This window comes from Leuresthes tenuis, unplaced genomic scaffold, assembly GCF_036924035.1.
Source record: "Leuresthes tenuis unplaced genomic scaffold, fLeuTen1.0.hap1 SCAF_23, whole genome shotgun sequence".
NCBI classification, from domain to species: domain Eukaryota; kingdom Metazoa; phylum Chordata; class Actinopteri; order Atheriniformes; family Atherinopsidae; genus Leuresthes; species Leuresthes tenuis.
This window is the reverse complement of record NW_027325377.1, coordinates 15,614,065-15,631,364: the sequence shown is the minus strand read 5'-3', so window position 1 is coordinate 15,631,364 and position 17,300 is coordinate 15,614,065. Positions and strand designations below refer to the sequence as shown.

Sequence of the window (17,300 nt, the reverse complement as noted above, 5' to 3'; positions counted from 1 at the left end):
GTTTCAGATTTGTTTTTTTCTTGAGTGTTATGTTGTTTTGTTCATCCATCCATTTTATATACCCGATTAATCAAACTCAGGGTCACGGGGCTGGAGAGGCATTGGTCGAGAGGCAGGGTACACCCTGGACAGGTCGCGAAACTAAAAACAAAAAGTGGCATATTTAGCAGGTTTCAAAAGAGAGCTCTAAAGAAGTTTAAAAAAAAAATGAATCTGAAGGATTAAACAGATGACTTTGCAGCACAGAAAACCAGGAGACCACCTGTAACGTAAGATGAACTTTTGTTTGGCCTTGGCACAGACTCTCCGTCCTCCCCTGTGTCATGCACAAGATTCACTGGTCCTCTGCTCACTAATATGTTTTAATCATCGTGTGAAATGTTGAGTCAAGAACAAGAGGCAAAAGAAAAACAGGCTGCCGACTGAATAGTAAGCTTAATATTTGGATGCATTTTGATGGGCAGGGCCTACTTTGACCATCCTGCATTGAAGCAAAGTGCTGATTTGTAACTGCTTTGGCACCAGTCCAGTTTTAACTATGATAAATGTAAACTGATCTGAGCTCCACAGTTTATGATCATTTTATTTTTTATATAACATGGCAGAGGAAGAATTTCCCTGATAAGAACAGTGTTATGAACGTGACTTCTGCGGTCAAAGCTGTTGTTTTTAAACTTGCAATAGAGACTGTCGGGTCTCAAATGCTCATTGCTAAACTCGATTAAATCATTCAAGCTATGTACGAAAAACATCATGGTCTTTTTATTTAAATCTGTATTAGTTTGAGTATCTTACTGGTTAGTAATGAAATGAATGAATGGAAAGTTGTTCATGTATCCGCTCAGATAGCTGCCTGTACTTCATCCCACTCCATAACACTGCATATAAGACAATCATTTAGAGGAGCTCATGAAAAAAAGTCAGAAATGAATTCAGTTCAGACTTTCAAAAAGTGAACTTGAATGTGTTCAGTTTTATTCTGTGTGAGCTTAACTTGGAACAAGCTCTTGTGGAGTGTAAACTTGCACGTTGTTTTAGATTTGTTATTTTTTCTGCTGTGTTTCTTGAAATATTATCTTCTAAATTGTTTGTTTTAAGTTATGTTGTTCTGATTGAGAACTTGTAGTATGATTAACTGATTCTCAGCTTCCCTTCCTGTTATTTTACCCCAGGCCAGACTCTGTGAATCAGTGATTTGCAGTGTGCTCCGTCACTCCCTTATCACTCTGCTTTCTCTTAATCTCTTCCAACTGTTTCCCGCCAGGAATGTATTTCGGAAGCTCCTGTCCCACTCAGAGAAGGAAAAGGGGGATGTGCTGTCCCTGGAGGAGATCCTGGCCGAGGGTTCGGATCCAGGGGAGAAGAGGTTGGCTCCCCAGGCCAACTGTGGAGGGACCCTGCGAACAGGAAAGGCCAGGCTGAGGGCCCTGAGAGAGGCCATGTACCATAGCGCAGAGCATGGCCATGTGGACATCACCATAGACATCCGCAGCTTAGGTCAGATTTACTAATACATGCTTGAGTGGCACACATGCTTCGCTCTGTGGTGCCTCCAGCTGTCCTGCAGATGTGCTCATGCTGTGCCTGTCCTGTCCTGTCCTGTCCAGTCCCAAACGCATCCCCTGCTTTCACAGCTACTCATCTACCCATAAAGCAGTAGGAGAAGTAGGACTTTTATATCTCAGGCGATAATAGCTTGGGTCAAAGGTGTGAACATGATGATGACACTGTCTTCAAGCTGTGTTCATGTTGTAAATGTGGCAGTCATAAGCTCTAACCCCAACACAGCACAGCTCATTCAGCACAAGATTCACTGATTTTTGGACAGCGAGGCAACATCATAACCAAGTGCATTGACAATGTTCCTAAATTTTTTCTCACATCTCACAATCTAATAGTTTTGGAAGTAGGTTTTATTGGTTCTGAAACTGCTGCCATAAAGCTGCCTGATATCCCTTTTGGCGGGGTTTGCACAGTGACTGCAAAATGCTTGAGGCGCTTCCACCATAAGTAAGAAATAATCTGCCCGACAGCAGAATGAAACTCTCTAATTATCACATTAAATCTAATTTGTTTAATCAGAATCAAAACCAAAGTGTTAAGCTATTTTTTTTTATCTACTCATGAGATGTAACATTATACTTTGTCAGATTGTCAGGGGCTGCTTGGCACAACTGTCCCCCCCCCCCCATTTTCCCCTCTTCTTGTCTGTGTTGGTCTAAAAGTTGAGGATCTACAGTGGTGTTTGGCGATTTGTGATCCTTGGATCTCAGTCCAGATCTTGTAGTTATTCATTTACTTATTGAGGGAAATGATGCAATATTACATGTCCACTGGTGGCAAAAGTCTGTGAACATTTCCGTGTGTAGTGGGTGCAGCAAAACTTTTCTGTAACTGTTGGTTCACACGTCACTCCCAGCTTCATGATATTAAAACATTTCCCTCCATTAATAAATGAGTGTAAGAATTGTCTCCCATTGGATTTATGCAGAAATAAAGAGAACATCACATTTTTGCAACTCGTCAAGCACCACAGTAAAACTTGGAAACTGACAAAACAACAACTCAGCACAAGAAAGATTTGTTGATTTGACCGCTGCATCCATACAATGTAGCAAATCAATCTTGTGACAAGATTATTTTTGTCAGACTGTTCAAACCTAAGAATCCAGATTTGTTGTCATCTGATGCATTTTTTTCCTGCAAAATGTCAAGACAAATTGTGAAAATTTCCATCCGGCTTTCATGAATTATTTGTCTCAGAAACGAGCAGCAAATCCTATAGTTTGCGCAGCTCACTCAAGTCAATGTTTAAATTATGAAAATGATTTCAGCAAAAAGCCCCTGATACACAAAACGTACTCTGACGTGCTGTGATTTATGTTTATTTCATATTTCATCTATCACTGCAAAACATACCAATCATTTTTGAAAGACATCCTTAATTACATTCACAAGCTGACTTTTGCTTTCCCACTGACTCCGCTGACTTTCCACTAATCCAGCACTCACGCAACCGCCCTTCAGCTCACACTAACACCACAAAGTGATGGAAACATGGTCGGTTCTGTTGCCCTTGATTCAACCCTTCCCTCTTTGCTCTGCGCAAGTGTGTATTCACGGTCTGTGTGGTGTTGCTCCCAGGCGTTCCCTGGACGCTGCACACCTGGCTCGAGTCCCTGCGCACCTGCTTCATCCAGAACCGCCGGCCTCTGATCCAGGGCCTGCTCAAAGACTTCAGCTGCATCCAAGAAGAGGAGTACACGGAGGAGCTGATCACCCACGGCCTGCCTCTCATGTTCCAGATACTTCGGTCCAGCAAGGTCACTTTCTTTCATGACTTTCTTTCTTTCAGACAAAGTAAGGCTGGTTATTTGGGAATTCAACAGCCCTCTTCTCATCTTCTAGGGTGACATTAACACTCATATTTGCATATTTGTTTAGCAACGACCCAAACCATATTATCATACATTAGCATGATAATTTGTTCCCAAAAGATTTGTGGAAACAAAGGCCACAAAAGTCTGATAAGTGTAAAGTTTCTGTCCTCACTGGTGTCGCTGTTTGTTTGCAGAATGAGGTGATAAGCCAGCAGCTGTCAGTCATTTTCACACAGTGCTATGGGCCCTTCCCCATCCCTAAACTGACAGAGATCAAGAAGAAACAGACCTCGCGCTTGGGTAAGACAGCGGCTGCTATACATTTCCTTTCTAAATGAAGCGGAGAGTCTTGTATTGTTGAGGGAAGAGTTGTTCTTGGGTCAGATATCAATTTTGAGTCGGGCTTTGTTAAGTTTTCCCTTCAAGTTTACAACCTTCAGTGCGTATGACTGCACTAGCTGTCAAATCCTTGTATGTGCTTCAGAATGCTATAATCAGATCTGTTGTCAGAGCTTTTCTCCAATTACAAAACATCCCTTTTATGAGTCTCTTTAATCAAGCCAGTAAGAAAATGTATGAAAATTATTAAGGAGTAGAGAATGGTAAATGCTTCTTCTATGTAAGAGTGCATTCAGGTCTCAAAGGGTGATTGCATTAGATTAGGACTGCAACAGACTTGTTGAAAACACGTCATGCTGTAACAAGATCAAAGTCAAATTAACTATAATCAGGCACTTTGAATGAGTTTATTTATCAAATCATTTAACACACATCTTGGTCTGTGTTGCATTAAATCAGTTACGTTTATCAGTAGAAATTATTCTCACGAATAACTTGGAAGTACTGAAAAAAATCCCAACTTCTGCTTCATACCATCCCTACTGCCCATCCATCATACTTTCACTTGTTTTTTTACACTTTCAGTTGGTATGAAAGTGTGTAACATGTAAGAAGTTTTAGATGCTGTAGTCTCAGGTTTAGTTTAGTTAGTTAAGTTTAATTTCCTCTGTCCTCGGTTGTCTTGGTCTTGTCCAGAGGCCTCCTGTTTCCTATTAATTGCTCACCTGTTGTCACTCTACTCATCAACCCTCCCAGTATTACAGCTCATGTCATTGTCCATTGTTGTTTCTTCCTTGTTCAGTCTTTGGTTTGTTAGGTTGTGTAGCATTTTTTCTTTGTTTCTACGTTACCTGCTTGGCAGCACTCTTAGTTTGGTTTACTTTGGTAAAGAAACTTTGTATTTATTTCACTTTCCATCCGTCTCCCATGAGATTGGTCTGACTTCTCATTTGGAGGATGTTTTATTTCAGCCCTCCGTTTCAGATTATTTCTCCAGAGATTTAACAAAGCATATAAAGTTTTAGTCACAGAATTTTGTGTTTATGAATTTCCTCTTTTATTGTTTTTATTTTGAGATATTGAGGCATTGTTGCATTTTTTTTTTCACATGCTATCAATAATTCATTATCTTACCTTTTTTAAAAACTTAAACTTCCCTTATTCACTAACAGACATTGAGTTTTCTACACTTTATTTCCATGTTTTTCTGTCTGAAATGTCTCTTTGGAGTTACTCCCGTTGTTGGACGTTTTGCATAGCCCACTTTACACGTAAAACCGCGTTTTGCCCAGATTGTGCCAGTACATGTTTGATTTTGAATAGCAAAAAAAAGAGTCTTTAGACTGCCCCAAACAGTGAACATGTGAAGTTAGTTTCAACAAACACACGTGGGATTAATTTAGGTTTTAGATCTTAGAATATGGAACTCTGATGTCACAGAGTTGAGATATTTGTCTCCACAAGCCTTTAATGAGGTGACTTTTCTAAACTGCGGCTGTTACATGGGATAACGGAGAAACATGTAGTGAGTGGGCTGCAGCACCACCTGCTGTTTCTTTCATAACAGGCTGAGAACAACATCACAAATAGTGCCTTTTGATTTTATTTTTATGCATTTAAAAACTAGTTACATTATCTGGGCTGTTGTGGATGCACTTTAAGGAACAGCTTAAAGGACTGAATATCAACTTGAAACTGTTGTTTAGAAGACAAATGTAATAGAAATGGCTGTATTTTGATGATTTGGCACAGTCAGCTGAGCCTTTAACCAACCATCGGTGTAATAAACGACCACATTAGCTCAATCGTCCGCTGTTTTCTATTTCGCAAGTTGACTGTCATTTTCATTCAGGACATGTCATTTTCATTGTCTATTTTTCTCAGACCCCCACTTCCTGAACAACAAGGAGATGTCTGACGTCACCTTCCTGGTGGAGGGGAAACCATTTTATGCACACAAGGTTTTGCTGTTTACAGCTTCAGCCAGGTATTGGAAAATTATGTTTTTTGTATGAAGACGTGTGTTTGTTTTATTTAACCGCAGAGCAGCATGCAGAGCAGCTACGGAAATCATTTACACCCTTATTTGATCTCTTGTGCGTCGTCCAGGTTCAAGTCCCTGCTCCAGAACAGACCAGCAGCAGAAAACACCTGTATTGAGATCAGCCATGTCAAGTACAACATTTTCCACGTAAGAAGTTTAAAGTGTCGTGATTCTCTTTAGCGCAAGGTTCAATTCTTGGCAAAAACGAGCCCTCGTTATCTTTGATTGTGAGATTTTATGTGTTAGCAAACGTGTGAATGTGAGAATGTAGTATTATTGTTCAGGTTCCTGAAGGAATTTAGAATTTTACAAAACATTAGTAGTCTACGGGTGTCCTGTTTATTGTCTACCGCTGACTGATGTATGCTTTGTGATTATTTGCATATAGACTGGGTGACATCTTACCACAAGTGGTCACTTTATATGTGTGGAGATGCATGTTAATGCCAGGTGTACAATGTGGTGGTAATTTTCAAACTGGTCACAAAGGAAAAATGTTTCAAGGAGGGTTTGAAAAAGGAAGAAACCCCAATTCAACCCTTCTCCTTCCACTCTCGACTTACAGCTGGTCATGCAGTATCTGTACTGTGGAGGCACCGAGTCCCTGCACATACGCAACACTGAAGTAATGGAGGTAAGAGATATGCAGCCAAAGCCTGCAGAGCGACTGCGTGAGTATTAGCATTCGTAATCCCATGCTCTGTGCCTCATTCTGTGTGGCTGGACTGTACCCTGCAGCTCCTGTCCGCAGCCAAGTTCTTCCAACTAGAGGCCCTTCAGAGACACTGTGAGATCATCTGCTCCAAGAACATCACCACCGAAACCTGCGTGGACCTTTACAAACACGCCAAGGTGCCGATGCATTCTTCTTTTCAGACCGTTATTTGTAAAAACGTTGTTCAGAGGCCAAACTGTAACAAAATTGTTGATGTACAACCCCAATTTCTAAAAAAAGCTGGGACCTGGTGTTAAATTTCAATTAAAATCTCATAAACCAATGTTTTCAAATGTTGAAAGCGAGACGTTTTACTATTCATGGAGAAACGTTCTTGAATATGATGGCAACAACATGACTCAAAAGTTGGGACAGGGCGATGTTTACCACTGTGTAGCATCCCCTCTTCTTTTATCAACAGTCTGTCAACATGTGGGAACTGAGATCAGCTGCTGGACCTTTGGGAGAGGAATGTTGTCCCCATTCTTGTCTGGTGTAGGATTCCAGCTGCTCAACACCCCTGAGTTTTCTTTATCATAATTTGCTTTTCATGATCACTCCAACACCCAAGAATCTTCTTCTACGAGGCTGTGCTGTCGTAATAGATGCAGTATGTGATTTAGCATTGTCTTGCTGAAAAAAGCAAGGCCTTCCTTGAAAAGGTTGTCTGGATGGGAGCATATGTTGCTCTAAAACTTGCATATACCTTTCAGCACTGATGGTGCCGTTCAAGATGTGCAAGTTGCCTGTTCTACAGGCACTAATGCACCATCAGAGATGCAGACCATTGCATTGAGTGCTGATAAGAAGCTGGAATACAGATTACCTTCAAGACCTGGAAAAGGGCCGGACAACTTCTGCCCAACTTTACCTCTGAGAGACTCTGCCTCGCTAAAGTGTTTTTTTCAGTCAAAATCATGTTACAGACCCATTACCAATCAACATTATTAGTTGCAACATGTTTCTCCAGCTGTTTTTTTAATACCACTTTCTATCTATAACTACAGCATATATTCCTTATTCAGCCTTTTGTTTCCCCGTGTTGCTGCCATCGAATTCAGCTATTTTTTTTCCATGAATCAAACAACAATGAAAACCTGAATAGTGTTATTCAAGAAAATCTCTGACTCTGTCTGTTGATCTTGATTTTTTTTTTCCATGTAGTTCCTTGGTGCCTCGGAGCTTACAGCTTTTATCGAGGGCTACTTCCTGAAGAACATGGTGCTGCTGATTGAACTTGACAGCTTCAAGCAGCTTCTGTACGAACCTCCTCCCGCTGAGAGCCCCGCATCCAGCCCCGGCATCTGCTCCGACATCCTTCATGACCTGGAGAAAACTCTGGCCACCCGCATCCACTCCATCCACCTCTCCACCTCCAAGGGCTCAGTGGTGTGACGCCGTCCCCACCAGAGCATTACGATCCGGCCTCAGCATCTATGTAACATCATGACGAGCATACAGTGTCTTGCTACAAAGCCCCTTCCGCCCGTCCTGGCCCCACTGCTGAAGCAGAGCTGCAGGATGGTTTTATGCCAGAAATTCCCTTTACTTCAGCCTGTCGCAGCTCCCTGAGGGTTAAAGTTGGCATTCTTCACAAAACTTTTTCGCCTTCAACCCTTGTCCCATTGGCTCCCGATGTTCACTTCACATCCCACAGATTAATAAAAATAAATTTAAAAAAAAAACCTTAGACCTGACAATGATGATAAAAACTTTCTGGTGTATTTCAAGGAGAAGGCATGCATAAAATGCTCACTTTTGTCACTCAAATAAGTGAATTTTAACTCAATAAATGCAGCTTTTGTCATCATCTCTGAAATGAGACTTTGGTTTACAGATAACGCTTTCCGGAAGTGAGTGCCATTGCAGCAGAAAGTTTGACACATGCCAAACTATAGGCCTAAATATAATCCTGCTATACAACCAATAAAAGTGATTAGTAGCAATGCCAGCAGGCAGACTTTTTAGGTGGACTCATTTACATTTCATTGTGTCACTTTGGTGTTGGACGCGTTTCACTGTGTTATATCTACTGTGGGCAGAGGCCAAACTGATCACAGCAACTTCCACGGTGGCCGAAGCTGCAGGGCTGATTCATCTATACACAGTCCACTCAGTGAAATCTATGCTGACTTACGCTTGAAACACGGATGTCCAACTGGGAAATTAACTTGTGATAACTTCTTCATTTTTTCTTTTCTTTTTTTTTTTTTTTTTTTTTGCATGACAACTTTCTCGACTGAGCTGCCCCGATATTGCTTTTTATGCAGAGCTTACTTCATGGACCAATTTTGCGAGAGGAAGTAAGGGAAAACGCTGCTTATTAACTTTCTATCCACTGCAAAACAGAGCAGGATCTGGACATGGGGTTCAATTTGCAGGGACTTTATCGTACAAGATATTCAAGCAAAGTGTAAATATGTTCTGAAAGTCATTGTGCTGGTCCTTTTTCTTTTCTTTTGTAAACTGATGTACAATATTCTCCCGCACTTGCTTGGCTGATAACACCGGTCTCACTGAATGTGCTCCCTGCTCTGTGTCTTGTTTATGCAAAAGTGCATGTTTAATCCATTTGTATGACCTCTGTGTTTTGCTTTAGGCGTGCTTTTTGTGTAGATCGTAGGGCTGAGTGGGGTGTCGATTGTTCCAGCTGAAGTCCACACGAAGGGGTTTTTTCCTTTTTAAATGATTTTGCTCTTTCTGATACATTCCTAAGGATCAGGGTAGATCAAAAATATGCATGTTGGCTCTTTCTGCACAGTGTTAGCACTGAGATTTTTAGAGACACAGTAACCCGTTTTACCACTGCTATCTGTATCTGGACACGTCATCTGAATACATTATCTTAGTCATCGGTCTTTACATTTACATTGTGTATTGAAATGTGTGCCTATTATCTAAATTGCACCTGTAATTTGATCCAATTTCAGTATCAAAATCAGACTGACTGTCAATGGTCAACACACATGGCACATCCTAGGTAAAGGGCAGCATTACTGCTGCAACCTGAAGCTTTACATGAGGAGGTGGCAAACTATTTGGCTTTATATTTGAAGATATTTACATGAGGTACTCGAAGGATGCACATTTCAACCTAAACAAAAGATGAATATATAAATTACAAAGTTGGCTTCCAGCTATAAACAAATGCTAGTCAAATCCACAGTGGAATTGTGTTCGCTGAACTCACTGCAACAAACAAGCAAAATGGAGAAGTGTGACTGAGATAATTGCGTGAAGAAGCATGCAGGCAAAGTGAAGTGTAGCAGAGAGAGGTGTGATAGAAATCTTCAGAGGTTACCGTGAATGGATCGGGGTCTTGTGTTTGGAGCTGGGCAACAACCTAGCTGATGGGTGCATGCACAGTATCGGCGAGCTCTCAGTAGAACACATAAATATTTGAGGTGCAGAGACTCTTCTTCTCAGTGACATGTCCAGGATTACGCCATATGTTGTTAGCAAGCACTATTATCCCACCTCCTTTACTGATGACTCTCTGTCTGCAGTCTCTGTCTCTCTGTATAGTCCTAAAGCTGAGGAGAGAGGTGTTAGTTTCAGGGCTCCATTTTATCTGCCTGTGATCTCACACTTTCTCCAGACATTGCTCCCACATTGCCATGGTCACGCATGGTAACAGATATAAAGTGCCAGAGTTAGTGGCTCACAAATAGATAGTCAGTAAAATCATGAAGACAAAACTCTTCAAACAAAAACTTACTTTTTTCCCCCTAAATCAACCAAGAGTAAGTGGGTAGGAAAGGTGAGGAAATACGGTCAAAATGATGTCTCAGGTGGTGAAGTAGGCAGAACACTTCTGTTTGAGTAACCAGCTAGAATAAAGCACCACACAGTGTTTTTTTGCCTTGTGGTTGCCAATGATCTCATACAATTCCTGTAGAGCATTTTGCACACTTTCTATAGAATACAATCATTTTCTATTAAGTAATGGCAGCTGAAGTCTGAGCGACAACCTAACCAGCAGCTCCTTACACCGATCTACGACATAGGCGTTCTGCAGTTAGTTTAATTAATTTCAATTTACTTTTATTCATACGGTGCACAATTACAAATCAAAGTCATTCAAATCCAAAAGTGCTCAGTTCATGCGAAGCCAACTCAAAAAAGTTACCTAGATAAGGAAACCAACAGATTCTACTGACAGGTCTCCTTGACTCAATTCCCCTTTTCTTTTCGGCGTTTCATTTAGTCTTTAATGTGGTACATGTCTCAGGTGTTTGGAATCAGAAGCTTTAGCTATGTTATTTAGAGTAGTTGTTACAGTCCGTGCTTCTTTATTAATGGCTGTCGCTTTACTTTGTGATTTTCGATGCCTGAAAAAAAAAAGAAAAGTCTTTCAGTGCTGAAAGTGTGCAGTTATTTTGTCCCTAATTACATTTATTTTTCCCCACCCGTTTCCCTTGGTGTGCGTCAAATAACATCTGTTCAGTCTAGAAAAAACACCAAATTTTAACCACACACTTATTCAACAGAAGTCCAGGACTGTAGGTGTTTCTCAAAGATAAAGCAGGGCCCTTAATGGCCTTAATGGCTTGTTTCTAGAACACCGGGTCATAAAATCTCATTTTAGGACTATTCAGATGTCAAGGATGCGTTGAAGGACTTCGTCGTTTCAGTGTATCCTTGGTTTTCTCACTGTTTTTCCTTCCTTAAGTAGGATGTGCGTTGGAAAGTACTCATCCCACCAGGGAAGTATCACTGAATTTGAGAAAACACCCTATCGACCTAGTTAGTCAAATGATGCACGCTTGCTGTGAAAGTTTGACAATTTCACACAGTTCAACAGTACTTTAAGAAAAAAAAAAACAGCTGACCTGACAATGAGCCCTCTCTCCTTGGGAGGAAATTGCAGTATATTTCATGAATGTAACAATGCAGTAAGATTTGAATATTTTCAAATTGTGCAACGTCTCCAACCCAGCAACAAACCAAAAAAAAAAAATTCCAATAATTCCATCACAAATGTCTCTTTGTGGTTGTTCTCCATGAATCAGAGTCTATAGCTTCATATTTGAGACTTGTCTTTTGTCTTTGGATATTGTAGCGCACTCCAAAAATTACTCAAATATTAGTTTTGTGCCCACTGACAAAGTTTTAGAGAAAGCTAAAAGAAGATATTAGTGAAGTTCTGTAAATAGCTACAGAAAGTGAATAATAGTTCTTATCCTACAGCTTTATTTTCTTATCTACATGCATAGCTCTATATATTTTATTTTACATTCCACAGTTATTTTGTTTTAGAAAAGTGAAAAAGATTACATAAAAAGATGCTTGAGATTTTTTAAACTGAGCAATATTTCCATTCGATTGTCTTACTTTGAGTAGTAAAATGATTAATGTGTCACAAGAGCTATAGTATAAATGTGAACTGAAAGACATAACTTTAGACAAATGCGTGACTGAAATAAGCCTGAATATATACATTTTCTTTGGATTTCTGTGACACCAGATGGTGTATTTCTGTTGAATTTGCCCTGAATGTTTTAAGTTTTATTTGTATGTTAAAACCACAATCGAATCGACATGCGTTCCTATATTTGAATGGAAATTAAATTAACATAAAAATGTCGATGCAACTCATTCTGTCACCACAGAGGTGAAAAGGTTTATGATGTCAAGCACTTTTTGTGTCAGTGTTACTGTAGCCTCACACACAAAGTCTTTCACCAGTAAGTTTAAGTTGAGAGCTTACTGTGATAAAACAGCAACTAAATACAATAAAATATAAGAATAAACTCAATAACTTGATGCTCATCTGTTTTCATTAGTCTTAATGTTAAGCCAGTAGCAAAAGACTAACTTTAGCTTGTCCCGCTATTGGTGCCATTGATTCAAAACTGGGTTAAAGTGGTAGAGTAAATATCGGTTCGCATGGCTCTTCTTGTCTAATGTTGTTGAAAATCTGCTCCGTACACCAGCTTTGTCCGATGAGACTTTCCCTTTATTCGTCCGAGCATTCTTTTGCCTGCATATTTGTTCCTGGTAATCAACAACATATTCTTCTAGAAACAGTGGAAACCTGCATGGGATAGTTCGAATCCACAGAGGGATGAATTTTAGCTTTTTTTATGTTTGTTTTTTTCTCTTTGATGAAAACATGTATATTGTAAAGAAAAAAAGCTCTCTCTATATATATATCTATATATCTATATATATAGACATATATATATATATATATATATGAAATATAAATTATATATGGTGTGAAAAGCAGGGATGTGGTAGAGTATAACAACAAAGAGGAATGTTACACTTGTGCTACAGTTTCTGTCGTTCCATGACATGCTTTTGTGGACAGCCAATAAAAGACCACAGTTTAAACCATGTGAAGGTTATTTCTTGGCTTTATTTCCACTATTTAGCCATGTGTTGAAGATTCTCATAATTTTGGAAATTTAAAGTCTTTGTTTTGGGATGTTTGTTTGTTTTTTTCCACAGAATACCTCAGTATCCAAAGGACGATGTCTGCTGACTTGTAGGATGTAAGAACACTGTCATAAGAACAAATCTTTGTGTGAGCCCTGCTCATGCGCAGCCATACAATGAACATTTCATGTTGAAAGAGTCCATAAAGACGCCACCAAAAGCCTATAAAAATGCCAAGTGACCCTTAAGCAAAATGGTGTGGTGCATGGCTGGAAACCAAAGTCGTGAACTGTGGTATCTCAGATCCTCCAGAGCAGAATTAGGCCCAGAAAAAAATGTGCAGAACAAAGATTGGCGTTCTTCAGAACAAATCAGAAGCACATCGTTATAAGGTTCATTAACTTCTCTTGTGTTGCTTTGAGGCAGCTTTCAGGTGAGAACTTTCTATATACAACTTCTAGGCAATTCAACTCAATCCAATAAGTCTATTGGCCATAAAGCCTTGATGATCTTTTACAAAATGGTGACACTTCTCAGAGTATGTACATCCTGTAATTCTAACATTTTATACATCATCAAAACTACAGAAAAGTCCTCCCATATGTTGACCTCTCATTGCTGGTATTGCAGCTCCTCTTGTCTATTTACTTTTGTAGATTACAGGACCAATGGCAGAAAATCTCCGATCTTTTACAAAAGACACATAAAGATTATAGAATATGTTGACCCTCTCTTACACGATATTTAGCAGCCCTTGGTGTAAATGCCATGTAAACATCTATACTGCATGATGGAGGTGTTGAGATTACTTTTTTCCAATATTCTGCCAATTCTGCAACTGATATTTGAAAAATGACAGAAAACTGGTTATGTTAACAATGTTTTTACTAAATACTGATAAGTGCTCTTTGGCGATATCATGGTGTTTTTAAGATCCAGCATTACAAACTTTCCAACAACTGAGACGGAACATTTCAACCAATTGTTGTGACCTCTACTGAAAATAGAATAGTCTACTGACAATATAGAGCAGTTCAGATAACAAAAGTAAAACGGAGCAGTCTTTGTGTGTTTGGAACGTGCTTTTTCGTGCTTTTTCAAGAACAAGAAGTCCTCTGAATAAAAGTGTGACCAATTTGGCCACAACCCAGCACAGGGAGGTTCTATTGATCGCCTCACTTCAACCAAGCAATAAACTCAAGGTACTAAAAGCCATGACATCTACCTCCCAAAGTCATTACACTATATGAAGAAGCACAAAGCTATTAAAAGTCTCCAAAGGAGGCTGGCTGGGAGTTATTTTATATATGGCTCCTTTTGGAAATACAGCACCAAAGAGAGAGAGATACTACTATAGAGAAGGAAGTCATGCAAGCATTAATCCAGACTAGAATACAAAGCAGGTGGTACATAGCCTGAGGAGGTCGACAAAAGCCACATTCATTTCTCATCTGCTCTGTGTAATTTGAGTTATTGAACATTAGAACCATGCACAGAAGAATCTGTTTTAAGCTGCAAGCTTTGCTATGAAATTGCCTCAGTTTCTGAAACTATGGTAGTGGGTCTGTGAACGTTGTTTCAGTGTATTTGGGTTTTTAGATCATATTTTGTCTGTTTGTTTTTGTTTACACTTACTGTCAATAACAAATTGTTCCATAAAAATTAGGTCACTTTTACTCAGCATCTCCATTTTATCTTTTTTTGCCTAATTTCCTTAAATGGGCCCTAGATGGCGGTGTTAAGCCTATTATAAACTGTGAGGAAAATACATATATTTTCCCATATCGAGGCGCCCTTTCTCCCCGCCTGCTTTTTTATTAAACGTCCCGCCATTCCGACACTTTTTTCCTCCTATGGTCGGAATGGCGGTATGTTTTTTTTTTTTTAACATACCGCCATTCCGACTGTTCCTTTTAATAGCCTATTTTTTACCCAAAACATTTTACACTAATGAAACTAAACAAACTTTAATAATCTATTATCAAAATCCCCTGAAATGTCAAATATAAAAATACAGATATTAATGTAACTCTGGCGAGACTGAAACTGATTAAGCAGAAATACAGTGTCAGTGAGCTGTCACAGCAGACAGCTGGCGCGGAGCTCTCCACAGAGCCCATGCGTCTTTTGCCCGCTGTCATCATATGCAAAAGTAATAATTGCAATTACAGATATCACGGCTACTGCACAGGACACAGTTGCGAGCACTCTGCCTTGCCTTGCCAATGGGAGAGGAGAGAAATGACAGCATAGAACGTATAAAACACAACAAAATGCAGTAAAAACGTTTATTCATGTAATTCACGTGATTTATGAGTACTTAATGGGAAGCGCGGATGGGCTTTGCGCATTTGGCACAAACACACAGCCGTTGCGCAAGGCTTTATACAGCCTGTTGATATCTTAAGGACCTAACTGGTCACACCTGTGAGTAAATGTCATGTAGAGATTGTTTTTACATGGCATTACAGCTGAACATATAGCTTTCATCCACAAACCAACGTGGGAGAGCCCGAAGACGCATGTGCCAGACGCACATAGGCATGCGTAAAACCAATTTTGACCACTTCATGCTGCGTATTTGCTTTCTTTTAGTTAACTTTCGTTTCTTTTGGATTCTTGTGCGTGTTATGGAGCCGTTTCGGTCCATATTTGTAAGCCTTTTTTTCCTGGATTAAATTTTCGGAAGTTGAAACAAGTGGCATTTGAGTGTGTGATTGAAAACCACTGCGGTCTGCTTCTTCTCCTCCAGTTGCCGAGACTTTGTGTTTTTAATAACGCTTGTCTGTAAACATGTGTTAAACATATAAATTGCATGAACAGAAAGAAGGGACTCGCCTGTTGAGTAACGCACATTTCCTTAAACTGAAAGCCTTGTCGGAATGGTGGGACGTTTGAATGTCGGAATAGCGGGATGTCGGAATGGTGGGATGTCGGAATGGCGGGATGTCGGAATAGCGGGATGTCGGAATAGCGGGATGTCGGAATGGCGGTATTTCGGAATGGGTGTTGCCACCCTTTAAAGTGTTGCTATGGGTTTGCATATGTGTGCCCTAGTTAAAGGAATAAGCTTAAAATGAAAATAGATAGTTTTCTAGTGTTCTGTTTGATTATTTCTGATAACTCTTACCGTTATAACCACCGACTAACGGTTGACAGATGCTGCCTTCGATGACTTCAACAAAACCCGGAGATAGCTAAAAAAAAAAATAGCTGAAAAACGAGTGTTTAAACAAATGCGTTTCGACTAGTTTTCTGACAAGACTTCATGTTAAGCTAAAGTGACACCACGCCAAAGCGTAATGTCCATTATTGCAATGCCAGGAACTTGTTTGGCTCTTGGTCATGACGACCAAAGCCATCAGCCTCGCTCACTCTGTTTGGATGCTCACCTCGTGTATATTACGACACATTTGTCGATCCGTGAACACATCAATGGGCAAGCTTAATGAGACGTGGGTTCAAATGTCTTGTCCAACTGTCCAGATAAACTGACCAAGGTTTTTGTGTTGAAACTTGTTGGGAAATTACGTAAATTGCATTATTGTCCAGAGACAGTGCTAAAATATAGTTTTCCCAATAGTTATTTTTTTCATATTGTACTGTGAATAACTTATGTCAACCCCAAATTGAATGTTGAATTTCTACATTACTTTAACTTTTATTTCACAGCAAGCACTATGAATCACACACTATTTTATATATTAATATACTGCAGTCACCAGCTTAGGATGGTTCCCTTTCCTTTTGCTTGGTAAAATTCTACCAGATTCCTTGATTTGTGATATTCGACACTGTAGAGGGAGGAATGAGCAAAACCCTTCTAATCTATCTTTGAGGAACATCGTTTTTAAATACTTAAATTATTTCCTCACACATTCCTTGGCAAACTTGAGCTCTTCTTTGCTCCTATTAGACTCAACCTTTTAGAGATCCTGCTTTTGTGTCAAATCACCTGTTTCAAATCATACCATTTAACACCATTACTGGCCTTGAATAGCTTTTTACCAACATTTTTTAATGTGTTGCGTGACTGAAATGCAGGAAGGGATGCATCCTAACAAATGAAGTTAATGAGACAAAACATGAAATGTCTCGGGTTGATATTGTCTGCGATGAAAGATAAGTTAAAATAAATGTTATCAAAATGTGTTAGATTTAGATTTTTTTTTCGCCCCACTTTTTGTATTTCCCGTAATTTACCGACCTTTTCTGATTTGGGTTTTTTAGTGCATTTGCATATAAAACTGCCCTTTACCGTAATGAAAACAGTAATGAACACAAGTAAAATCCTACTTGGACAAAGCAGTAATTGTGTTACGGCATCGTAGTCACATCGTAGTACTTCGATCGTATTCACACGATGTGCACTCCTTCATAGCACTATTATTTCGTGAGTTTTCGCAGCATCTGACGACATCACTGCTCTTTTACAACA

At 39.6% G+C, this 17,300-nt stretch overlaps 1 protein-coding gene across 2 annotated transcripts in view; it reads left to right on the top strand.

Moving 5' to 3' along the window:
• Window positions 1–12,822, top strand: part of LOC140282713 (ankyrin repeat and BTB/POZ domain-containing protein 3-A) — a 183,929-nt gene extending 171,107 nt beyond the window's left edge. For both annotated transcript variants that reach the window (XM_072377254.1, XM_072377253.1), the window contains 8 exons: window positions 1,265–1,497; window positions 3,145–3,323; window positions 3,575–3,680; window positions 5,604–5,706; window positions 5,829–5,910; window positions 6,329–6,397; window positions 6,502–6,615; window positions 7,643–12,822. In XM_072377254.1, the coding sequence (XP_072233355.1) occupies window positions 1,265–1,497; window positions 3,145–3,323; window positions 3,575–3,680; window positions 5,604–5,706; window positions 5,829–5,910; window positions 6,329–6,397; window positions 6,502–6,615; window positions 7,643–7,873 (1,117 nt within the window). In that variant the 3' untranslated portion in view covers window positions 7,874–12,822. The remainder of the gene's footprint in view (window positions 1–1,264; window positions 1,498–3,144; window positions 3,324–3,574; window positions 3,681–5,603; window positions 5,707–5,828; window positions 5,911–6,328; window positions 6,398–6,501; window positions 6,616–7,642) is intronic.
• The last annotated feature ends 4,478 nt before the right edge of the window (window positions 12,823–17,300 follow it).